The 26113-nt window shown below is 51.9% G+C and overlaps 1 protein-coding gene and 1 pseudogene across 5 annotated transcripts in view; both read right to left on the reverse strand.

The window, feature by feature from the left end:
- STOX2 (storkhead box 2) overlaps window positions 1–11137 on the reverse strand; it is a 184609-nt gene extending 173472 nt beyond the window's left edge. For 3 of the 5 annotated variants that reach the window (XM_045821232.1, XM_045821237.1, XM_045821236.1), the window contains exons 1-2: window positions 10580–11136; window positions 10002–10440 (exon numbers count right to left, since the gene is read on the reverse strand). In XM_045821232.1, the coding sequence (XP_045677188.1) occupies window positions 10002–10353 (352 nt within the window). In that variant the 5' untranslated portion in view covers window positions 10354–10440; window positions 10580–11136. The other 2 variants (XM_045821238.1, XM_045821233.1) reach the window with 2 other exon arrangements.
- Window positions 2183–2390, reverse strand: LOC123807822 (annotated as a pseudogene).
- Window positions 11138–26113: the final 14976 nt, after the last annotated feature.

Raw genomic sequence — 26113 nt, forward strand, 5'->3', positions numbered from 1 at the left:
TTCCCTCTCTAAAATAAATAAATAAAATCTTTTAAAAAAATACTCATTTCAGCATAGCATGTTTTTATAGCTCTAAAGTCATTTAAATAGTTTAGGCATATTATCAACTAATCAACAGCTGGTGTACACGTGCATTTAAAACACAGTTTATCCAAACCGCATGTAGATTTGCTGGTTAAATTTGCTTTTACATTTCCACTGCACATACAGCCATATAAAGTGCTGGACGTTCTTACGTCTGGCCACGCCAAGAGGTGGGCATGCGGTTGAACGGAGAACAAAAGGAAGTGGTATTATTTTACGAAAATAAAAGCAATGTGGGTGTTTGCTGAGCCTTGTTTTTTTCCATAGTGTCAAAAGACATTTAAGGTGTTTGTTTTTAAAAGAAAAGAACAAAACCCATCAAACTACACTCTCCTCCCACGGAAAACCTCTGAGGATTCGCTAGCCGCATGGCGCTGAGTTAACGCCGTCCGCGAGTTCAGCCGGTTCGGCCTCCGTGGGCTTCTCCCCACTGAGGACTCGCCTCGGTTCCGAGAAGCTCCTGCTCTCTGTTTGGTCTTCCTTTCTTGAGAGGGCACGAGTCGTTTCAAACATAGACCTCTCCCTTCCACACGTCTCGGAATTTCTCCAGGACTGATGTGCTTCAAGTAAACAGAAATCAGCTCCGAGATGCATTAAGTATCCACACAATTAAACTTCCAAATTCCACACGATTACATGTGTCCTATTGTTTACTGTGTGTTCGGGTGGCAAGTTTAGTATATCCGTCACCAGCACCAGAAAAACTACTCAAAACAATCCACGGCCCCTAGCTTCATAATGTCATCTTTGCACACAGAACGCAGGTGTTAAATCCTGAGTTCCAGGTCCGCAAATAAGCCTCTCCTGCAACCCTCCGCAGTTCGGGGCATTTCAGGTTTTGAACGCTGATCTCAGGGTTTCTAGAGCGCTGTCCTCCCCTGTCTTCTCCACGAGGAGGAATCTCAGTCTGACTCCACAGCACTATTGGCAGGACACGCCCCAAACCACACAGCTACCTTCTTCTGTAAGCAAACGGACAGACACACGAGAGCAAAGATACCTGAGTCAGTCGGAATACAGTTAAATGATCTGCTTTACTATGAAGTGTGAAAGGCAGGTGCAGACCATTTACACGGAAGCCAATAGCCTCCGGGATGGGCTTGGGGAATCAGGCCACTATCTGGACATACAGCGGTTCCCCCTTCTGCAGGTCCCCAAGAATATGGGGTGCAGGCCGGTGCAAACAGGGGAGCCCTCAGTCGATTGACAGCCAAAGACAGCAGTCTCCACTGCAGCAGACCCGCTTTCCAGGGGCCTTCCAGTGACAGGGCAGCCAGAGGACCCCAGGCTAAGGGCGCCCACTCACCACAGCACATGGGGACGGCAGTTACCCGTGCCTCCATCCTGGCACCTGCCTTTGCCCTCCCTGGAGCACTCACAACTCCCTCCTCTTCTGTCCCTCATGCATGCTCCTTGCTCCCAGGCTCGATGGCAGGTCCGTCAGGGTCCGGCTGCCCGAGTTTCTCAGGCCATGCCCGGCTGTGCAGCACGCACTTGGGGGCTTCTGAAACGTCCAGTGACAGGGTTCACCACAGTGGACCGCCGACGCTGTGAGCGAGCGATGCTCTCAAAAGCTTCTGTGCTCACTACGCTGAACTCTGACACACATCCTTATGATATAAAGAAAAAATTCTTGCAGCGCCCCTTCTGACTGATACGTTCGGCGAGAACTCTCTGGCTGGAGTTACTCACACGAGGAGCCCCCAACACCCCACTGGGAGGAGACACCGCTACTCGAGGCCACCGGTTCCCGGGGAAGGTCTTCCTCTCTGCCGCATCGGAAGCACCGGGCTTGGTTGGTAAGATACCCAGATACCTGAATTAAAATCTCCAGGACTGGTGGTGGGATATCTGTGTTTTTAATAAGCCCCCGAACTGATCTGTGGGCCCACCGACATCTGTGACCCTCTAAGGGGTAGGGAGGGAGGGTGAAAGGAAGCTGATTCTTAAGTCCGCGGCAAGACGCACCACAACCACGCGCACGAGTCTCTCGGGCTGAAAAGACGGGGTTGGAGAAGGCATGTGCTGAGCAGGGCACGGGCTTCTGTGTCTGTACGCCCTGAGGTCACCTGCCGTGAGCGTGAGTGACGTCCCCGCTGGTAGGTCAGCCTCTCGTTCTCGTGCTGGCGAGGCTCGACGGCACGCCAACTCCAGCTTTAAAGCCTCCCCACGAACAGTCATACACGTGCCGTATAACTCACACTACCCAGTGTGCCCACTCCCAGCCCCCGCATCCATGCTGTTCGCTTTTAAGCTGGTAAGAACAGATACTACACTTGATCGTAGTCAAAGGGCCAAGAAGCAACCCTTTGTGTCACTTCTAAAAATGTGTTAATTTTTAAAAGAAGACAAACATCTTTGGCATTGTGACCAAAGTAGTTAAGAGACACTTTATCCCACCAAATTAAGTGTTAAGTTAGGAAAATGCAAGAGAAATAACACAGGTGCGCATTATACACGGCAGAATATGGCAGTCGTGGCGTTGTGACACTGAGACCAGTGCATCGGTGTGACTGTGAGCGATGACAGAAAGAGCGGGAACGCCTTCCCAGAAGGATGGCCATGTTCGAGGAGCTGGATCATCCTTTCACTTCCTCAGGTGGAGTCTGGAAGTGTCCGGTTCCTTGGCCAGAAGCAGAGATTTGAAAAGAAAAGACAAGGTGGACTGTCCGGGCGGACAACACCCGTAGCAGGGAAACACTCCACCGCGGGACCACGTGGTACAGCCCCGGGCGTCCTCCCAGCCTTGGCAAGACTGGCAGAGACTGACGTCTTAGGAGTCAGCCCCACAGCAGAGAGACATGTCGCTAGCATCCCAGGGACATCTTAAGACCCGGCATCTGCTCCTTATGGTGTCCACACTGTCCTGTGGACTTTCTCCTTTGCTGGGTCTGCCCTCCCAGGAGGGTGACCCTCATCTTCACACCCAAAACTCCGATGAACCCCTTCACCTCTTATCTCAGTCATTTATCAAATTCCACAAAGAGACACCTCTGGTTCTAGCCCTTGACAGCGGCCAAATTTACTGTTCTCTATAGGAGAGAGATTTGACTGACATCAAACATCAAGAATTGTTTTAAAAATCTTCTGATGTCACTGTGATTTAAGTTTGTTTTTTTAATTTTGTTATTGCTGTTCAATTACAGTTGTCCCCATTTCCCCCCCATTACTCTCTCCTGCCCTGCCTACCCCCCACCTTCCACTTTCAATCGCCCCCCAGCCTGTTGTCTTTGTCCACAGGTCCTTTATACGTGTTCCTGGACTGGACCCTCCCCCTGCTTCCCCCATTATCCGCCCCCCCCCGCCCCCGGTCACTGTCAGTTTGTTCTTTATTTCAATGTCTCTGGTTCTATTTTTCTTGCTTGTTTGTTTTGTTCATTAGGTTCCACTTATAGTTGAGATCATATGGTATTTGTCCCTCACCACCTGGCTTATTTCACTCAGCATAATGCTCTCCAGTTCCATCCATGCTGTCGCAAAGGGTAGGAGCTCCTTCTTCCTTTCTGCTGCATAGAATTCCATTGTGTAAATGTACCACAGTTTTTTGATCCACTCATTTACTGATGGGCATCTAGGTTGCTTCCAGCACTTGGCTACTATAAATTGTGCTGCCATGAACATTGGGGTGCACAGGTTCTTTTGGTGTTTCAGGATTCCTAATGTATAATCCCAGCAGTGATTTAAGTTTGTTAAAAAGCTCTTGGCATACCACCTTCTCAGAGATAAATTTATATTCTATGTGCATATGAAATACATTCATTATATACATATTATATATTAAGAGATTATATGCACAGCTTGTACTCAATTCATACATCTATTCAACCTCCTCACTGAGATAAACTAGAAACCAGACCATCCGGGACCCCAAATTAAGAAGTGTCTACGGTCACATTATGTCCTCAGCTATTGACAGCATGGAAGGGTTCGCAACTTGTTTTACTAACGAATAAAGGAGTAGAACAATGACACAAAGTTCCATCGCCAAACTTCCGGTGACTGCAGCAAAGACCACCCATCCACTGAAAATCCTGTTTTAAAGGATGCTCACACGTCCCTGCGTGAGATGTTTTACACAGAATGAAATGTTTTAAATGATTCATACCAAGTAGTCTGCACAGAACAAACCTCTCTGACTTTTCACCCCAAACAGGTGGCCCACCTCAGGACGAAAAGCTCCTGATGTTCCACTCCAGCGCAAGACGCGCAGACAGACACCGTCCTTTTGGCCTGATGCCCCTTTAGAACGGACCTGGTGAGGACCAGCAAGTTTCCCTCCCAAGCCAGAGGGACACGAGCATGTGCCCGAGATCAGAATGGAGCCAGAGGAGGTGAAATGTCCAAGTCTTTGCAAAGCCTGTCAGTGGTCACAGCAGGGCCTGGGTCCCAGAAGTTCATCCTGAATGCTTTACTACAATGAAACTGACACACCTTCACCGGAAATCTCTTTGAGCCAGAGTGAGGTAATTCATAAAAATGGTTTTATGGCTGGCTGGAAATTAATAAAACTTGAAATGCATCGTCATTGTTCACTGTTGAGACTTAACCCTGAGATGTTCACGGGAGAGCTAAGCGTCTGTAAAAAGGAGGCTCGTGTCTGGAAGGTTTCCGGACGTTCCACAGACTCCAGCCCAATGCCCTATCCTCACTGGGTGCTCAGTGCCTTGTCACCACAGAAGAAAATCCCACGAGGCCCCACCTGACCTGGAGCTGGCCAGCGCCTCCAACCTCAGCTCCTGGCACACCTACCTTCCTTTCTGTGGCTCTTCAAGCCCCAGGCCCCCTGGCTTTCTTTTCTGTCCCTCCAAGGAGTCAAGGCGCTCTCCATCTGCTCCTCCTTCATTCGTGGTGGCCAGCTGTGCGTCATCAGTCAGGGACCACGTGACACGAGGCATTCTGGGGCAGTCACTCAAAGCCCTGGGTCTCCCAGCTCCCTGCCTAGGTCCAACTCTTAGCTCTGTCGCTTCCTAACTAGGTGTCCTGGGAGAAATGTGCGTCTTTCTGTTCCTCAACTGTTTCATTTGGGAAAATAATGATACCAACAGAGTATAGATGTCTTCATGGTGAATTAATAAAAATAAGGTCCTTAGAAAATAGTAAATGATCAATAAATCATAGCTATGATCTCGTTCTCCCCGCCACTCTGTTCTGACATCTGCTTAAATTTTACAGCACTTGCAACCACCCGAAATTCTTATTTCTTTGTTTAGTTTTTGAAATGTCTCTTGTCCCACTAGGATGAACCTCCAAAAAAACAAGGACTTGCTCTCTATGTCAGTTTCCAGAACAAATACCCCAGAAAATGGCAGGTGCTCTGGTTGTTGAATCAATCAATATCTCTAATTCAGAAAGCTCTGTAACACTCGTTAAGCAATGCCAGCCATCAGTCTAGAAATAGCACGCAATTTTAAGTTGACCTTGCTCAATCAACTTTTGGGGGAGTACATATAACATATTTTGGAGTACACATTTTTTTAAATAATTCTGTCTTAAAATTTACTACTTGGAGAAACCACTCTAAGAGAGCAACTCCTTTTGAGAAAACCAATAAAGATATTAGAATAGGATATTGGAATAAAATCTCCATGCTCACGTGTTCTAAGCCATTTTGTCAGGTACAACATAAGATTTGATTTATAGTCTAAGAAGCCTATTTGGTCCTGGCTATTTAAACACCACAGGATAAGCTAGGAAAGTGTGAAGAACCCCCCGAGGGGTCAGAGACACTGACCCCTGCTCCCTGAGATCCGAAGTGGGGGGACCTGTGGGGCCGGCTGCAGATCTGACCAAGGCTGGCGGGCCCTGAAGCCCGGGAGCCCCAGGAGGGAGGGGCACTGGGGCTCACACAGAGGCCTGTGGGATCAGCCGGGCTCCAGCGCCCTCTCCCCTGGCGGTGGGGACGCACCCGTGCACCCCTGGTCGTAGAGGGCACATGCTCCAATAGGGCACTCTCCGTCTCTCCCCACAGCTGTGTCTACGCCTCTCCCGGCCCCATCCATCACCCTCACTGGCCCCAGATTCTCCTCGTACAAAAGATCAAATCACGTCACCCCTCTCCCTGATTAAAAGCCGCCAGTGGCACCCTGACCAGTGCCGCTCAGTTGGTTGGGCATTGTCCCACAAAAGAAAAGGTCGTCAGTTGGATTCCGGGCCAGGGTCCATGCCTGGGTTGTGGGTTCGGACCCCATTCATGGCGTGTTCTAGAGGCCCCCAATCATACAGATGTCTCTCTCCCTCTCTTTCTCCCTCCTGTCCTCTCTGTCTCTGAAAATAAATAAATAAATAAATAAAATCTTTAAAAGTCTCCAGTGGCTTCTAACTGTTCACACCAGCCCTAGCCTCCCTTCCCATTGCCATATCACACGCGGCTTCTCCCCCACACCCAAACCAGCCACTTCCCAAACATGTCACGACTCCCCAGCCCCGTGACTTGGCTCATGCTCTTGCCTGGCGGGAAAGCTCTCTTGCTCTGGATGAACCCCTCGCACCCCACACCCCGCATCTGCACAAGGCCAAGCTCAAGGCCTCATTGCTGGGGAAGCTCTCCGCCAGCTCACAAGGCAGAAGTAAGTCTTTCTTGCTCACTGTCCTCAAAGCACTTCCCACACTCTTAGTTCTTATCAGTATCCCCCAAAAAGACTGCATGCCTCATCATCTCCAGAACCCCAGGGGTGACTCACGGAGACTGGCACTAACTAGTCAGCCCTGGATAAACACGTGTGAGGTTTAATGTAATGTGATTTACTCAAAATATACAGCACAACTTTAGAACATTAGGAGTTTCCTGGGCATACATATCCCCTTTGTTGGTCCTGGAAATCAAAAGTCTGAACTTTTTTTCTACATGCCTAGGGCAGGTTATTGCCAAGTAGCGGATTTGTGTATTGCAAATGAAAACGACATCCAGTAATTGCCGCCTCCGGTCTAAACCCCCACCTGAAATTTTACAGTGGGTTAGAGCCGCCTGCTTTTGGAATTCCAGGCACAGAAATGCTTGCCACTTCAATACAAATATTTGCAGTCACAAAACAAACCACCAGCTCGTTACAGGTCCTATGGTGAGCGGTGGGTTTGCCTCCACTGTACAGCAGCTCAGCCAGAGAAGGGCGCCTGCGCAAACCACTCCCCGGTTCTCGCTCAGCTCCGAGGTGCCGGCGCACACATCTCGGGGAACAGAACTCAGAGCCATCCCTCTCCTTCCCTCCTGCGAGGATCTGACGGGACGATTTCATGCCCACTCTCTGACAGACCGACTGGAAAACAATCAGATTTTGTAAATAATAATTTAATAATAATCTGCCTTAAGAATAATACCATGGCAACTGGAGACTGATGATTTCAGTTCAAGTTCAACAAGTAGGAATATAACGGCTTCAGTAAAGCTCATCTGTGTGTCTGGCTCGCTGGCTGCTCCACACTTGGGAAACAATTAGCCGAAGTCACAAAATAACATCAAAGTCCTTGATTGTAATGTAGGTGGTACAGTCTGGGGGATCAGTTGAAAGAGATGCTGCAAGAAATGTATTACAAATAATAAAGTACCAAAGTTAGTGACTCCTGCTTGCTTGTGAATAGAAACTGGTCAGATTCAAGGGTCTTCCTATAGAATGTCAATCATTCTTTTCAGAGAAGAGCTACAGCCAGGCTCCCTCTGTGTGAACCCTTGGGTTTTGTTGTGTTTTGTGTGGGGTTTTTTGCTTTTTGTTTTTTTCCTATGAACTTGTCAACACCTGCACTGTGGCTCAAAAGAAAAGGCTGTGAGCCAGTCATCAGTGACTCGGAGACTTTGGAATGTCAAAGCTCGGTGAGAAATCTTGCAACAAAAAAAAAAGTTAGGAAACCTTTGCAGCAGACACTGCGGACTTCCTTAGATAATTTTTACAGTAGACAAACTCTCTCAAACAATTCAGCCTTACCAACATTACTAAAGCTAAATTCTAGTAAGACTCCTGCACCCTCAAGACAGCTCAAAAGGAAGTCACCACTGGGACCCCAGGAGGCAGGGCTCTGGCGGTTACCTAGTGCCTCCCTTTCAGGAGGCAGCCCTTGGCTTCCGGTAATGGTACCGAGTGATGGGATGGGCTGGGCTGGGGGACGCAGCGGCCACGCCCACAAGCTGCTGGTCTCCTTGACTCCCGTAGGCTCTCCACCCAGATCTGGGCAGCAGTCAGTCAACTACAGCATCTTGGAAACTTGACAGCCAAACTACTTTTCTTTGGTTCATATGCAGATCACCAACGCCTATGAGCTTACCAACTCTGCTACAAGGAAAGGGAATATGAGCAACTGAAGTATTTACAAATCAAATATTGCCATGATGCCTGGGACTTCAAAATGGTAGGAGGGATACCCTGGTCCATTTAGATGGAGAAGGACCGGCCAGGTGCTGGTAAACTTTGCAGTTGGAGTAAGGGTACACGGGGCTTGGATGTATTGTTGGATTATAGTGTTTTTGTATGTGTTTGAAATGTGCCAAAGCACAATGCGAAAAATAAACGCGACATCAGGTTTAAAAGAAAACAACTGCAATGTAATTTGTAGCCCGCACCCCAAAGACCACCAGTAGGCTCACTTCCTCATGAGTGGGGGGTCTTTCTCAGAGACACCGACCTTGGCCCCTTCACCAAGGTGGCTTAATTACGGGGGCACCCTTGAGGTTTTGCTAAAGTCAAGAAAGGAGAAACTTAAGGCACCTTTTGAAATTCAGCACAGGTTATAAAATAAACAAGATGCAAGCCTCCCCAGTTTTGTTTCGGGTTTTGTTTTTTTGTTTTGTTTTTTTTTGGTTTTTTGTCTGTTCAATTCACGGGAAGCTTTGTAAAGGTTTCCACTAGGCAGAAACAGACAAAACACAACGAAATGTGTAAAATGCTATAAATTGGCCCTCTGCATAGGGGAAGACACACGAGCAAGTGAAAGCCAGTCCTTCGGAGGAAGGCTATGGAGCAGCGGCGAGGAAAAAGGCGGCCTTACAGTCCCTTGGCTTTTGAACTTTTGACCTCCTCCCAAAATGTCATGAAAGCATTTCTAAACCTTGGGACTAACAAGAATGCTTTCTTTCTTGAAATCGTTTCACAAAGCACTCTTTCTGTATATGGGTTTAGCCACCGTGCCCAAAGTACGAAACTAAGAAGCGTGCTGTAAAAGAGATGCACGCGGGATCAAGGAAAACAAACAAAGCAGTAACACACAGCTCCTCAAGCACCAGGTGCGCGGCGGACCAGCCCCTGCCGGGCCCTCTTCCCAGGGGCCCTGTTTGCACTTCCGTTGAGAATCGGACTTTCCTGTCCTCCTCGCGTCCCCTCCTTCCCTCAACACACAAACGACCTGCAGAAAGGTGTCCTGGAGGCAGGACACTGCGAACGAAATCGCCCAGAAATGCCGGCGCTTAAAAGGCAACCCGCCCGGGTGCAGCCAGACGCATCCCCGGAAGGGACGCCCCGGGGCCCGCAGCGCACCCGAGCTGCCCGCCGTCGCCTCCCGCGGTAGAACCCGCGGCCACCTGATGCTACCTGAATCCTCTCTCTCTCTCGGCGTCTCTCCGGCGCGCACACACTCCCCCGGCCCGATCTCTGCGGAAAAGGTGCCGCTCGCCAAGCCCGGAGCGGCCGCAGACTCGCCGCGCCTCAAGCGCCACCGCCGCCGCCTACCTGGCCAGCCCCCGGCACCGCCCCGCCGCCGGGGAGGCTCCGCGGGCCGCCCGGAGGCGTGTGGGGAAAGGTACAGTCCCCGGTTACAGCCGCCGGGCTGTCCCCCAATCCCGCGCTCGCAGAGGGCCGCCGGCCCCTCCCCCGGCCGGGAGCGAAGCGGGAGGGAGGCGCGCGGCGCCCAGGGGAGCGGCCGGGGCTTCCCGGGGCCCCGGGCCCGCGGCGCGCTCGGGGCGGGGTGGGGCGGGTCCCCGCGGCCGCCGGACTCACCGAGGCAGCGGATGTGGAAGCCCGAGGGCGGCCGCAGCGCCCGGCGCGTCCAGCCCTCGCGCAGCACCTCCAGATGCTCCTCTTTGCCCTGGATCAGCAGGACCTGCTCGTCGATCCAGCCCAGGAAGAAGGTCTCGGCCACCGCAGCCGTGACCTTCTTGTTCCAGAAGTGCTGCATGTTCTCGGCTTTGAAGTCGGCGAAGATCTCGTAGCCGATGTGGTGCCGGGAGAGCTGCCGGGGCTGCGCCGGAGGCGCGAGCGGGGCGGCCCCGGATCTCTCCCCCGCGGGACCCTCGGCCGGGCCCAGGACGATGGCCAGAGAGTGGGGCGCGATTTGCAGAAACTTCTCCATCTTCGGAGGCTTCGGCGCCCGCCGCGGGACCCCGCTCACCGCCGCCGCCGCCACCCGCCGCTCCTGGGGGCAGCCGCGGGCACGTCCCTGCGCGACAAGCCACGAGCGTTAGTGCCCCTCGTTCGGAACGGACCGCGCCCCCCGCCCTGCGCCCCGGCCGCCCGGGATGCCCCGCGCAGCCCCTGGGCGCAGCCCGCTCCGCCCGAGGGAGGGCCGGCGCGCTTACCTGCAGCTCCCGGCCACCCTCCGGGCACCGCTCATTTTCCTGCAGCGGCACCCTCGCCTCCCCCGGCGCCCAGCGGCCCTGGCAGGGGGCGGAGACGCGGGAGGAGGCGGGCAGTTCGCGCCGAGTCCCGGGAACCCTCTTAGCTGGACTCGCCCGAGAAAGCCCCACAGTCCGAAGTGGGAGGTGGTTGTGGTGGCATGTCTGGTCCGCGCGGGAAGAGGGGTGCGTTTAGGCGGTGGGGCTCCAGGGAGACCGGGAGGCCCCAGGGGACGCGCGGCGACACTTGGAAGACCAGGATTCCGGAGCTGTGCGTGTCGCTCCTCCCCACGCTCCACCCCCGCTGGAACAAGTGGATTCGCTGACTGGTTGATGCGCCCTTCGAAGTGGCTTTTTAAAAAACTTAGGCAGGAAAAATGGTCATCGGTTCCTAATCCTAAACTCCGTGGTCCCCTCCTCTCGCGTCTCCATCAGGTGCTGCGCGGGCTGGCTGCAAACGAAACCCAGTAATCCGCAGTGTTATCTACACAACCCCCAGCTGGCAAGGGGATGCGGCAATTTGCCAGGAAAGGTACGATTGTGCTTTAAAAAAGAAAACTTTATTAAGCTTGTTTCTGTACAGACGGTCTGTGTTGCGTATTTCTCATTGAGAAGGGCTCTGTAGGCAAGCCTGGGAGAGATTGTGGGGTGCAGCACCTGAGCACCTCAGTAAAGACAGCATCGCAGTGGAACAGGTCACAAAAACTGTGTGGTTTCCCAGAGGCTATAAAAGTGATGCGTACCGTATGCTGTAGTCTATTAAATGTGCAGCATCATGTCCAAAAACAAAACTAAACTAAACTAAACAATGTACACACCTTACTTTAAAAATACTTTCTTCGTGCTAAAAAATGCTGACCACCATCTGAGCCTTAGTGAGTCCGCCAACCGTGGTGCTGGTGGAGGCCCTTGCCTCAGTGTTACTGGCTGCTGGCTGACCCGGGCTGTAGTTACTGAAGGCTGGGGTGGCGATTTCTCAAAATAAGGCAACAGTGACGTTTGCCACCTCTGCTGATTGTCCCTTTCCCCAACGATTTCTCTGCAGCCTGTGATGCTGTGGGACAGTGTTTTACCCAAAATGGAAGCTGAGCCTCTTAGACCCTGCTGCTGCTTTATCCACTGAGTTCACGTCATATTCTAAATCCTCACGCTCCTCTCAGCCGTCTTCACGGCGCCTGCAGCAGGAGTCGGTTCCGTCTCGGGACACCACTTTCTTCCTTTGCGCGTCCACAAGTTGCGACTCCTCCGGCCGCAGCATGAGCTTGAGGCGACTGCAATTCAGTCACATCTGGGGGCTGCAGTTCCCGTTCCGGTCCCCTTGCTGTGTCCCCACCTGTGGCTGCTTCCTCCACGGAAGGCCGGAACCCTCCCAAGACATCCACGAGGCTGCAATCCACTTCTTCCAGAGTCCTGTTAATGTAGATATTTTGACCTCTGCTCATGAATCACCAGTGTTCTTCATGGCATCTGGAGGGTCGAATCCTTCCCAGAAGGTTTTTTATGTCCTTTGCCTAGACCCATCAGAGCAATCACTATCTGTCGCAGCGATAGCCCTACAAAATGGATTTCTTCAATAATGCAACTTGGAAGTCAAGACTGCTCCTTGATCCGTGGGCTGAGGAGTGGATGTTGTGTTAGCAGTAATTGTTACGGTGTTAACAAGCAGTCATGTTTTGAAAGGAACCTTCTTTTTGAGCAGTAGGTCTCAGCAGTGGGTTTAAAATATTCAGTAAGCCACGTTATATTTGTTTTCCCCTCACACAGCACACAGGCCGAGGAGATCTCGCACAGTCCCCTAAGGGCCCCGGGATGCTCAGAATGCTCAGCATGCACTGGCCTCGGCCTGCAGTCACCAGGCGTCTCGGCCCCTACCAGGAGTCGGCCTGTCCTTGGCAGGCCGAAGCTGGGCACTGGCTCCTCCTCTCTGGCGATGAGAGTCCCCAGTGGCATCCTCTTCCCGTGTAAGTCTGCCCCGTCTGCACTGAAAATGCACTGTTCACGGCAACCACCTCCGGGGATTATCTCAGCCAGGCCTTCTGGGTAACTTGCTGCGGTGTCTCCCTCAGCACTTGCTGCTCCACCCAGCGTGGCGATGTTACGGAGACGACTTCTGTCCTTACGCCTCATGAACCAGCCTCCGCCAGCTTCAGACTTGCCTTCCGCAGCTTCCTCGCCTCTCTCTGTCTTCGAAGAGTCGCAGAGAGTTAGGGCCTGACTCTGGACTAGACTTTGGCTTCAGGGAGTGCTGTGTGGCTGGCTGGACCTCCATCCAAACCACTACAACGCTCTCCGTGTCAGCAACAAGGCTGTTTTGCTTTCTCATCACTCCTGTGTTTGCTGGGGTAGCATTTTTAATTTCAAAATCGCTTCCTTTGTATTCACAACTTGGCCCACGATTTGGCTCATTCTGGGGGTGCAGGAGGCCTGGCTTTTGGCCTGTGTCGGCCTTGGACACGCCTTCCTCACTGAGCTCAAAGTGAGAGCCATGCGACTCTTCACTTGAACATCTGGAGGCCACGGCAGGGTTACCAACCGGCCTAATTTCAATGCGATGCCGCAGGGAACAGGCAGAGGAGCGGGCAGAGATGGGGGAACGGCCTGTTGGTGGAGCAGTGGGAAAACACACAGTGAAGTTCACTGTCTTATACGGGGCGGGATCCAGGCACAGCCCAACGGGGTGCTTCTGGCTCACGGTCTCTCATGAAGTTGCGGTCTCGCCAGGGGTGCGGTCTCATCTGAAGGCTCAACTGCACGCGGATCCACTGCCGAACTCACAGGCGTGGTTGCTGGCAGGACTCAGTCCCTCGAGGGCTGTTGGACTGCGAGTCCTCTTTCCTCACTCTCCGGGGGCCCACACTGTTCCTAGCCATGGGAACCTCTGTACAGGGTGGTTCTCGGCGTGCCGGATGGCTTCCCTTAGCTCACCCAAGTCAGGAAGCACGGCCTAACCCTGGAAGTGGTGTCCCAGCACCTCTGCTGCATTCTGGTTGCTAGGAGTGAGTCACAAAAGTCAACCCCCACGCAAAGGGAGAGGAGTACGCAAAGGTAGGAAGACAAAGGCATCGGGGTCATTTGAGGTCATCTGGGAGGCAATCTACAACATGTATAATGAGTCATGGAAATGCTCTACTGTCAAGACGTGTGCAATAAAGCATAAAATTAAAAGAGCACCTTTTAAATGAATGCACTCACATACAGACAGCACGTTCTTCACACATGCACACAAATATAAGGAAAAGTATGGAGCTGATGAGCGGGAAGGTCCAACTTAGAACCTTTACAGTGAGAACTCAATGGACTTAAGATGAGGAACTACTTTATTGAGTCTCTTTATTTAAGATTTTATTTATTTTTAGAGAGAGGAGAAAGGACAGAGAAGGAAAAGGGGAGAAATATCGCTGTGTGGTTGCCTCTCACGCCCGCTATGGGGACCTGGCCCACAACTAGGCATGTGCCCTGACTGGGAATCGAACTGGCGACCCTTTGGCTCGCAGGCCAGCACTGAATCCACTGAGGCACACCAGCCAAGGCTACTTTATCGAGTCTTACCCCTGTCATCTGCTGCATTATCAATCTCATTAACATCATTTCCATTTCATGACCGTTCACTAAATGCCAGGCAGTGTGCTAAGAACTTTTCATACGAAGTGCTATTTCTGTCATTTTTTTTTCAGAAGATAAGTATAACGGCAGTAATATTTTTGAGATAGATAAGCCAACATATTTTCATTGTCCATAATCCTCAGTCCCCAGTTGCCCCACAGCACCCTCCATCCACAGGCTCAATTGTTCCTACTCCGTGTCAGTTCACCAAAATTTGCCCATGAACATGGCTTTCTATTCTTCCGCTATTTCTACCTCTCCCCCTCCCCCATGCCCAGTCTGTCCCCTTGTCACCCACCTGCTGCCGCTGCGGGGAGCAGGCACAGAAATGATTCCTTCCAACGCTGTTGTGAAGACCAGATGAAAACCAGTCAGGGAATAATAAATAGAGAAAGGGGAAGCAATGACCAAGGAAACAGTCATAGCTTAACTGTAGCACGAGATGAATGCTTTGGAAGTGTCAACAGGCACAGAGACCGAAAGAAGCAGGGAGGACCTCAGTGGACACCAGGTACTGGGGGTGTCCTCTTGCAGGAGACGGGCATTCACCCCAGCCCAGAGAAGGAGAAGGAGCCCAGCTTGCCAAGACTGCCACGACCACACTGTCGGTGTCACTAGAAATACTGTGCTGCGTGTCCTGTCCCCTTCAGAAAGGAGCTCGTGTGTGTCATCACAACGGACGGGGCGCACGGCGCTTGGCAAGGAACTGGTGTTTCCTTCCCTAGGTTCAGCGTCCAGGACCTTTAGACTGACCCAAGGAGTGGAAAGATTTCCTGGTCATTTTCCAAGGAAAGGTACTCAACAGTTATCCAATGCCTCATTCTTGCAAAACTCAATACGGAGGGACAATTATTCTTCTAATTGTCCCAGTGAGAAAACTCACAGATGTTAAGTGACTTTCCCAAAGGCAAAACTAATGGCTGATAAACCCAAGATTTGAACCTAAGGCCTGGGCCGCCAGACCCCGCGCTTCCTCTGCACACCCTGCAGCCTCGCTGGGAGCGGGGAACCTGCCAGCCGAGCCGGTGCGGCTCCATTCGCACCAACCGACGGGGCACATTCAGGAAAACCCACGAAGAACTGCCTGACTATCGCATCCTGTAAGAAACCCTCCACCCAACTCAAACACCGCGGGGAGAACACTTGCCTCAGCTGTCTCCAGACCAAGGTTCAAGATCGAGGCGGGTTTTGCGCGGAACGGCACACCACTGGGAGTGCAATTCTTTGTCGGCGCTTCTCCCCGCTGCCTGCAGCCGGCGGCCTGCCCTTCTTGGGGGGAGGGGGTTTGCCAGACTTGCTCTTGTCCAAGCTTGTCGATTGCAGGTGGTCCTCGGGGACAGAGCAGAAGCTCAGACAGTCGTCCCTCATCGGGGGCTCTGTTCCAGCCTCAGGGCCTTCGGCCTGGAATTCCTGTTTGTGGCACATAGCGCTGTCTAAAGATGGCTGCCACCGGAATGTCCCGTGTGCCTGTGTTTCTATCATATGACCTTGCCACTCCCTCGAGTGGTCGAGTCTCTCTCCGCCCCCTGGACTCAGGCCCTGCAATTGCTTTGACCAACAGAACAGAGCTGAAGTGACGTCGGGCTGTTCTGGGCATGCGCTGGGCTGTTCTGGGCATGCGCCGTACCGGCCTCGTGGTCCTCGCTCCTGCTTCTCCCCAGCCAGCCCCCATGGGACCAGTCCAATGACCCTGAGATTGTCACGTTGGGAGGAAGCTCAAGCCAGCCATAGGGGAGGACGTGGAGACAGACAGCAGGGCTGGCCAACCCCCAGCATCCTCGCCATCCCAGCCCGGGCACCACACATGGAAACTTCCTAGCCCCCGCAGACGCCGCGCATAGAAGAACCAAGGACCGCGGCTGATAGCTCCAGTCAGTCTCTCCCAGACACCTCTGGACACTCACGTCACCCCAGCCGAAGCTCCCAACTCCATGTAGCAGAGGCGAGCCATTCCTGCTGTGCCCTGCCTGAATCCCTGACCCACAGAACTGTGACCACAGTCCGTGGAAGCCACTACTCGTCAGCAAGCTTTGAGGTCGTTGGTTTTAAAGCAACAGATGATGGGACCACTGTTACTCTTGCAGTAGGTGCGTGCTTCCGGTGAAAGTCTAATGCCTAAGATTCCAGGCAGGAAACAATATTGCAATGACACCCTGATTGTGGCATCTATAGAAAGTCAACTTTTATAAAGAAAAAAGGAGGTCCTGCTGCTATTTTTATATCACGAGCCTCGTAGGTGGATTTGGACCCATAAGTCCGTAATGCAAGGTCCCCATCGATTCACGAGTCAGAAACAACAGTGCTCATGGTAAAACCTCGCTGCAGCAGGAGACCAGGATTTCCACAGCACATCTATAACCCTGAGGTCACCTCTTGCTCTAACTTAGGGCCTCGTGAAGGATTCTTTCAGGGTGACCCCCCCACACCCTTCATTGTGTCCCACACGTGAGCAGAAGCCGTGATTTTGTCTGATGCTGTGACTGCGGGCTCACCTGCCAGCTGGAAGGAAGAGCATGATGTCGGCACCCTGAACTGCACAGCTGTCATTGCTCGTCCCAGACAAATAATAAAAGTTCACCGCCAGGCCCCTCCACTTCTCTTCAACAGCCGATGGCCCTCAGGTCATCGTAGCCACACATGTGTGAACCCCTTACTTGAGACCATGGGCCACCTCCTGTGGCTCAGAATTAACTTGACGTTGGAAAGGCTGGAAAAGTACGTCACACGTGGGGGGAGGTGCTTCGCTTCTCCCCACGTCCTGCCGAGACGCGTAGCTGAGTCCAGGCCCACCCTGGTCTTGTTTCCAGGGAGCACGTGTTGACAGTCAGTGCTCCAAGGTCCTACACTCGGTTCTCCCCAAAGAACCCATCTTTCTAGGACAGAGCTGAATATTGCCACCATAATTAAGGTCTTCCGTGTAGCCTAAACTTGAACTCTGACTGGTTCTGGAGATGCTTCTGGATAGCGCCTCTGCTGAGAGTCACCCAGCCGTGCCGCCACCCCGACCCCAGACTCTGACCTTCCCGGAGTGAGGGCCATGGCCGCTCAGTTACGATGGCAGAAGCCCTTCCTGGTCCAAACCCAATTTCCAAAGAATAATGTGTAAGACATCTGCACTTTTTGGTCTTACATTTCTGTCACTGCCTCGTTCATGTTCAATCCCCAGAGCTGTGCGTGGAAGTGATGAAGAATAGAAACCCATCTAGAGCAACAGTTTTTCCCATTGAAACATTTCACTCTTTTCCTGCCCGTTATTCTAAACCCAACTCCACACACCCCGGATTTCATGCTAAAGCTCATTTTTATTTGAAAATCCCACCGGCTCCACCAAACCCTTGCCTTTTTTCATGAACCGTTTTACCATGCTGGACGCCCACGTCATCAGCACGCCCGTCTCAGGCTTTAACTGAACGACTGGAAGTCCACACATCTTGCTCCCCGTTCCTTAGCGATCATTCATCAGACGACTCTTGCACACTAGGCAGTGGCTGAGAACTGGACGTAGAGAAATAAGTACGACATAGTCCTCACTTGGGGGAAGCTTACGGTTTGTAAGAGGAGACAGACCCCTCATGCCCCCAAACGAGACCATGCGGTGATGGAAGCAGGCAGTGCCCTCACTAGAGGTCGGAATGGGCAGGGGGATAAGAGGAAGGAGGGTCTCAGTGCGGGGGACATCAGGATGGGATGAGACCTCATGTGGTGGGCAACGTGGAGCTACAACAGCAAGATAGGTACTTACGGTGCGAAGTCGCTGTAGTGAATACAGCACTTCCTAACCTGAGGGGTGCGGCCCACCGGTGAGTATCTATCCCCGGGAAGTGTGTCGAAGAAAATGCTTGTGAACAATAGAGTATCAGCTAGGGACTGATTCCTTTTATTTATTTTCAATTAGGGGAGATTCATCATTCCTCTGGTAAGTGTACTGTCATTCCTTTGCCTGCCAGGCTTTCTTAGACAAAAGAACAGGAGTAGAGTCACAACTATCCAGCCAGGATCTGTGCGTCTTCACGGACACTCCCCCAGGGCTGGCGTCCCTTACGTCAATGGCATCCCCCCCAAGCAGGCTGTGGTGAGGGGAAAAGCACAGTAACTCCTGCTCTGATACGTCCTGTGCTGTCCTGAGTTTCACACATACGTAGACGAACACACATAACATCTTGCTGCTCTCTCGAGTGAAATAATAATAGCTGCTATTAATAACAAAGCAACATGACAAAACAAGCACTATTTATATCTGTGTTCTCCCACTCACTGGCATGGAATCAGTTCATTATCTATTGATTTTTTTTTAAACCGCATTGCCAAGTTCTACCCTGGATTGTACCTCCTCCAAATGAGGAAGCGGATGCTCAGTGTCTGAGACCCCCAGCGGTGGAAATGACAACCTGCTAGGACCCTGCCATCTCGCCCGAAGCGAGGATTCTCCAGGGCACAGGCCTCCCGCCACGAGGTCCCTGCAGGTGGCAGGCCTCTGAGGGAAGGGGGAGGCCAGCTAAAAATAGACAGTTTCGGGAAAACGCTCTGGTTGATCAGATAGCTGCTATGGGAAATGTGCAGACTTTGAAAGGCAGAAACACAGTCATTCACAAGAGAAAGCTTCGTGATCTATTTCATGTTGTATTTGTGAAAAGCACAACTTCAAAACATCCATACTGGGCATTCGATTATAATAACATTAGATGCTTGGGCTGTTTTCCACTGAATTACTTTAGAAATGTGTCTAACCAAAGAGTGTAGAAGAATGTTATGTGTATAGTTAGTTATACTTGATGATTCAAGATGGAGTAATTAACTTCTAAACATTTATTTGTTTCCGATGAAAAACATAGATGTCCTCTTTTTTAAAAAAAATGAGGTAGTTGAATGCTTTCTATGAAAATGTGATTTCTCTGTTGGCACACTGCCATCCCACTAAGCCCTTGAACTCCACCCTAGGGTTGAGTGGTCCATTTTGTAAATCACTAACCCGTCTAAGTCTATCCTGGTCAATTCCACGGGCAAACTTAAAAACAATACATCAAAAACAAAATAAGCTTCCTTGACCGTAACTGGGGCATGGTCCGGCATCTGCACCGAATTGTCCAGTATCTGCACCATCATCGCAGCGTGGCGACACTGGGGGAGGGGTCACAGCGGGTCAAAAGCCATGCCATGGTTCTGAAGACAGTCAGAGGGGCCCCAGCGCTGTATTCCCCCCACCCCAAGGGAAACGCCCCCTGTTTTGATCCTGTATCCCTTAAGAGGTAAGTGCTCCTTCATAAATCTTTGCTCGGTGGCCCCGGGATCTAAGTGATTAGCACCTGGATTGGATGAGTCAGACTCCGTGCATTAAAACACGGCCCCAGGCAACATCTGTCACTCGGATCTGTCCTTTTGTGGCTAGAGACTCCCTTTGGGAGGCTCAGATCCCCAGACGCTGATCTGCCCTGCCAGCCCTCGGCTTTCAGGGATCCTCCCCGCCAGAGGCTACCTCTGCCCCAAGAGGAAACCCCAGGAATCTGCAAATGCTCGGGCTGTCCCGAGCCTGGGAGTAAACCCCCTGCGCTACCTGATGGACTTCCTTCACTTCTGCTCCATCCTCCCGCTCCCGCTGTCCGCCTGAGAGCCCAGCTGCCAGCAGGCCCTCTCGCCCACTTGCTCCCAGCGAGAGCTGGCCAAAGGCATAAATTGGCAAGACATAGAGGCCAAGAGGAGAGAGAGAATGGGGTACTTATAACCTCAGCTCTCCCTGGAGGTCAGGTCCTGGGATGGGCAGTAGTGTGTGTTCCTCTGCTCAAGGCCACGGTTCCTGGGCAGGCCCTCCTCTACGACGGCCGGTCTGCACCAAACTGTCCAGTATCTGCACCATCATCACAGTGTGGCAACACTGGGGGAGGGGTCACAGCGGCTCTTGCTGGGTGGGCGCCCTCCCCTGACTTTGCTCCTGGAGGCCCAGGACTGTTGTAACGGAGCCCCTGCCACGGCCAGCCCGGGGATGCTCCGCTGCCCCTGGGTGAGTCTCTGAACTCTGCCCACTCCTGTGTAAATAGCGCCTTCCTAAAACCGTCTTCAATCACCACCTGCTTTCCGCTAAGATCCAAGCAATTAGTAGGCGTTACCATTGCTGAGTGGACGTGAGAAGAACCGATAGTTTGACATTTTGTTTTACCCTGCTCTGTCTTTGTTGTTATATTTTAAAATGAGTAGGTGTTACTCTGGTATTTAAATACACACACACTCTCCCCCTCCCAAAAAAAGGAAAACTAAGCTAAAAGTAGATACATAATATTATTCATGATACAACACGTGATGAAGCGGGAACGTGTCTGTAGGGGGACCAGTGAGGAGCCAGCTGACTCCCGCGTTGTCGGAGAACAGAGCACCCGCCCCACACCTGTACGATCTACGTGTCCGCCTGCCTGCCCACCCACCAGCACCCGGCAATTCACAGCTCTTAACATTTTCCAAACCGCAGCTCAAGGCCAGGAACCCAGGAGCCAGGCAGAGGAATCTGGACATGGTTATGGAGGAAATTAATAAGTAAATGTCTTGTCAACCGGGGACAGATGTTCTGTGACCACAAATGCTCTTCGGGGAAAGTCCGTCCACAACATAAGTCACAAGGCAGACAATCGCAGACGTGTGTCCTTAGAAAAAGGACTGGTTCTGGGGAGACCTCCTCTAAATCCAGCACAAATGGAAAAGGGCCACTCTGGGCGGTGACCACCACAACCAAACAGAGCGGTCAGGCAGTTCCACGTTAGTGTCGTAAAACCCCTAGGCCAGCATTTCTCCTGCTGGAAAGAGCAACGACGAGCTGCTGCCCGTGTTCAGAGAGTTAGCAGAACCTTCGCCTGCCGTGTATCCTCCCTTAGAGGAGAGAACAGATTCCTTTGACTTCACCAACTCCTCGTTCATGACAGATGGACTCCCCATTTTTATGGTCCTGTTGGTGCTGACGTTGTTGACCATGACATAGGTGTACATCAATTCTCCTTCCCTTCACATGATCATTAGAATAATGACCAATGACATAGAACTTACAGCGATCCATTTTTTTCCACCTTACCATCCAATCTTTATATCATTTAGGATATGGAGAAGATGGGTCCCTGAAACGGCTCTTCGTAACGTGCTTCCCATCCGATACACGTGCAGAACCACGCGTACCCCTGTGAGTCAGTCTGAAGAAGCACAGATCTCTATGACCGGGGTCCTTGGTGGTCCCTCACCTCTCCTGGGATAGGAAACTCTTACCAGCCTCTCTCCCCATGTGAGATTTTTCACTTCAAGCCTATGAGCGTGTGTTCTCCTTATGTTCACATCACCCGGGCACCTCTCCAACACAAGGCAAATGATTAGCCTGAGACCTTATTTGAAGTTCATGAGACGGCAGTTTTGCGTAATGCTCTTTCAAAACTCGAAACTCCAGAGAACAAATGGTGGCGGACTGTCAATAGTCTCACCTTGGGCAGACCAAGCTCGCTGGCTCAAGAATTCTAAAGACATCAAATTGCTTTATTGTTGCTTTTGCTTTGTCTAATGCTTTAAACAAAGGCGTGGGAATAAGTCAACTTTCAGGCCTCAGGTTTCAACTGAAAGCTTAACTTGAAGCTATTATAATTCCAGCCCCACTTAATGGGATTTGAAAATCCACTTAGCAGATGCGTGTAAGTCTCAGTGCCCTGCACTCCTGTGCTGTGCTGGGCTGGGGCCTGGCTGGCTGCGCCCGGGCAGCACTCTGAGGGTGCAATGACCTTGACTTGACCTGGTACTGCCTTCTGGTTCCCCAAACCCTAGAAATTCTTCTCAGGAATTCCTTCATTCTCACCAGTGCTTTTGTATTTTTTCCAGTTTCCATTTTTTCCTTTTGTTTTGCTTACTAAGTTCATTTTTTCCTCAGTGAAAGTACCTTCTCAACTTTCATGAGGGCATTTTAAGTGTGACTCAAAAAAAAAAACATCTAAAAAAAGCATAAACTGATCAGATCAAAGAGTAGAAATACTGGGTGAGTCGTCCAGAATCAAGATGGTTCTTTTGCACATACCCCAGCCAGAGTAACTACACACACACACACACACCCCCCACAAACGCTAGTGTGCAAAGCACTTCATTTTACATTTAATGCAGGTGCAATCCCTATTCCAGGAACAAGAATCGGGTCTAATCAGAGGAGCAAGAATGAAATGTTCTATGCCTTTGTAGTTGTAACTTTTTTTCTGGAAACCTCTTCCTTTAGAGACTGGAAAAGGCCTGGCCGGGCTACACGGGGAGTTTCAGCTTATTTTGAAGTAATCCCTTCCTTGCTGTTGGTTAAAGCCCAGCGCTGCGGTGCGGCCCACTCTGCCCCCCCCACCCGCCCCGCCATGGCCATGCCCCGGGGCTCCCTCCCTCTGTACCAGCTTGTACCCTCCTTCCCCGCTGCTGCTGCAGCACAGAGCTCAATCAAGTCTTTGTCTGGAGAAAAAAAAATCCATCATTAGCTCCGCAAATACTCCCCTGGGCTACCTTCCAACACGGTTAAGCCTCTGTCTCAGCGGCATGGAAGTGCGCCTCACCCCCCCACCCCACCCCCACCCCCGCCCCAGCTCAGATATTTGCCAAACCCTCCCACCGGCCTCTCCCTCCCGGAAAACAAACCGCAAGAGAAAACAACAACAAACCCTGCTGCACTTCAGTCCACGTGCGTGGAAACCTTACGACACCAAATCTTTGCACGCTTGTGGTTTCCGGTGCTTCATTGCTCCTCAACTACTAGTGCGTGTCCGCGAGCGGCAGGGACTGAGCTTAGTCCCGAGACCCTAACGGCGTTTCAGACACAACTTCCAACATCAGACACAGCTTCCAACACTGTGGAGGCAGTGAGTGGTTCGGTGGGAGAGACAAATAAATGAACGGGGAATTACAGCCCCGAGTGAACATGGAAACCCTAGGAGTAAGCCCTGGTGGGGTGGGGTGGGGGCGGGGCGGGGCGTAGAGGCCGGGGGCGGGGCTGAGGGGCACCCACCCAGTGGGAAAGGTGGGGGGAAAGGCCCCCTACAGAAAGCGGGAACAACCAGGTGGCTGGAGAAGCCGCAGCAGGTCAGCGTTCCTTGAGGTCCCAGAGCGCCCGAGGGAGAGGGCAGAAACCGGGGCACCCCCTCGCACCGCCCTGTTTCTCCCCGCGGAGTGCTGTGGCCCTTCCTGCGAGCTGACAGCCAAGGCAGTGTTCCAGCTTTTCCTGTTCAAAGCTTCACAAGAAGCCTGAAGTCAGCAGGAGAAGAGCAACTCCTCATCTTCTGATGAGCTTGAACTCCCTGCAAACACTCTTCCTTCAGCCGGGCCTGCCCCTTGTGGTCTCCCTCCCCTGTTATTTCCCCGTTTCTCTGACCCCGGGGCGGGGGGACGACACTGGAAATAATAGGCATTATGTGAGACTCGCCAGAACGGCCGGAACGCTCAGAAGTGGGATCAAAGTGTCAGGTGTGAATCATCGCCGTTAATAACAGGATACGTTGTCAGTGGGAAGAACGGAGCCTGAGATCCCAGGAATCTTGGGTCTGGTCCCCCTTCTCTGCCTCTGTGAGCTGGAGTCCCTTCTGGCCGCTCTGCACTGCACCTGGTCATTCCCCCCACCCCTTGCAGTCTGCATTCTTAGAGGAATCTTCGGCCCTGACTACACACACACACACACACACCCATATTAGATGATACAAATGTGGGGATATGTTTTTAAAAGTTATTTTGAAATATTTTATTTATTTATTTTTAAAGAGTGGGGAAGGGAGGGAGAAAGAGAGGGAGAGAAACATCAATGTGTGGTTGCCTCTCACGCATCTCCGCACTGGGGACCTGGCCCACAACCCAGGCATGTGCCCGGACTGGGAATCCAACCGGCGACCCTTTGGTCTGCAGGCCAGTGCTCAATCCACTGAGCCTCACCAGCCAGGGCTGTTTTTAAAACTTTAAGATAAATGGTATCTAGGAGAGAAGTATACTATTATTTTAATTTTTCTGAGTATTTGAAACTTTCATGATAAAAAACTAGAAAACAAAATTTCCGTCCTCCAGCCAGTCTTCAGCGTGTGGTCCGAGACTTCCCTCCATCCGGGCTCCTGGCCTCGGCCTGTGCAATTCCATGCCACCCCTTTCCCCAGTATCAACATTTGCTCCAAAAAGGACAATTACCCGTTATCACATCCCCTTCGCTTTTGGTATCTTTATGCTAACTTCTTATCTACAACTGCGACATAAAGGTTGTATGTCTTCTTTAATGGGGTTCAGAATGAAATCCTGAAGGAAGACGGGTGGAGACGTTAGGGGGATGTCTTCCCAGAGCCCCACTAAGCACGTCCTGGAGGCCACATCTGCCTGTCCACACCCACGGTTGCCCAGCACAGCCTCACTCTCAGGCACACGCCTCAGGCCGGCTCCACTCACAACTGGCTGCTGGTCTGGGGCCCATGGCTTCTTAGGTCACCGATTGCTCATTCGCGAAACAGTCCACTGTACCCTCTGGGCATTGGCCGACCTCAGCCGGGCTGCAGGTCAAGCACGTGGACTCCGGGCCCCGCCCCCTGATGCACCTGGTAGACAGTACGAGGAACACTGGACAGGCGGACCTCGAGAACCCCGGGGGCTGAAATATGTCCTAAGTGCATGACAAACAGCGTGGGCTGCGTCAGCACAGGAGAGCGGCTCTGCCACGCCCCTCTGCCTCAGTCCCCGCCCACACGGCCTCCTCCCCGGCGTGTCACTCACAGCCTGAACGGGGCGCCAATGCTGGATTCCAACGCCAGAGAGTTCAGAAGATAGTAAATGAGGAGGCAGATATTCTAAAATACAAAAAAAAATTTTTTTGATCATCTTTTAAAACAAATCGATCCTATCTTTCTCATAACGTTACATTTAAATAAGCTAAACTGACTTAACTACAGTTTAAGATGTATTTTTTGTGGTTCAGAACTCTTTCTATGCGTTTTTTTTAGAAAAGCTTCGTAAAAGCAGATTTGGGTCTAAAAATATAAATACTTTCCTTTAGGAAGTCACCGCGCCCTTCCCCTCACTCATTTGAGGAAATACTGATCTAACAGTAATGATGTTTAAAAAAAAACAACAAAAAGGAAACCCAACCACAAAACAAATTCCCTTCCGATGTTTTCACGGGACCCAGTCACAGCTAATGCCAAATGATGGCGGGCGGGAGGGGGCCGCCTTCCCCTCAAGGTCAAAGACCACCTTCCATCTTCTGCAGGCTGCGTATTAAATGCACCCGCAGGAAAGTCACAAAGGTCCTTTTCATTGTGGGGCATGCGAAAACACAGAGTCTAGGCCTGACGTTTCAAGTCTCTGAGTCCTTTCCGCAGCTGAACGAACTATAGAAACCCCTGTCAGAACTCTCTGGAAAGACCCTTCTTCATAGCAGATCTAAATGCCCAGTGCCCTCCGGGCACCCCCAGCACCGACGCACTCTCTTCCCCGAAGTTCAGCCCTGACTGGTCTGGATGGGGAATGATCCCCAGACGGGCACCCAGGCCCACCTCCCCCACCCCTTCGGGGTCCTCCTGGCTGCTCTCTCTTTTCCTCAGAACATTTCAAAGAATTGACAAAAGCAATTCGGGGGAGACAGCTTTCAGCTCTGGTGCTGCTCCGGCCACACTTGTTCAGAGGTTGCAAGGCGTTCGGTCCGCAGAACAGGAAGTCCCACGCTGCCGGCCGAGTGTGCACCACCAGCAGCTGGGGTGAGCGTGCAAGGAAGGTCTGCGTTCGCTGTCAGAGTTTTCCGTGCATTGGGGGGGGATAATGGTCAGTGAGGACGACACAGTGAAAGGTGGGGCTTGGGTGCCACTGCCTGCCGAAGCCTGAGGCAGCCCCTGGAGGGAGTGCTCAGCTGGGAGTCCAGTGGGGGGGACGCTTTCTGCAGAAGAAACGAGA

The sequence above is a fragment of the Phyllostomus hastatus genome, unplaced genomic scaffold (genome assembly GCF_019186645.2).
Source record: "Phyllostomus hastatus isolate PE091 unplaced genomic scaffold, TTU_PhHast_1.1 phas_scaffold_46, whole genome shotgun sequence".
NCBI lineage: Eukaryota > Metazoa > Chordata > Mammalia > Chiroptera > Phyllostomidae > Phyllostomus > Phyllostomus hastatus.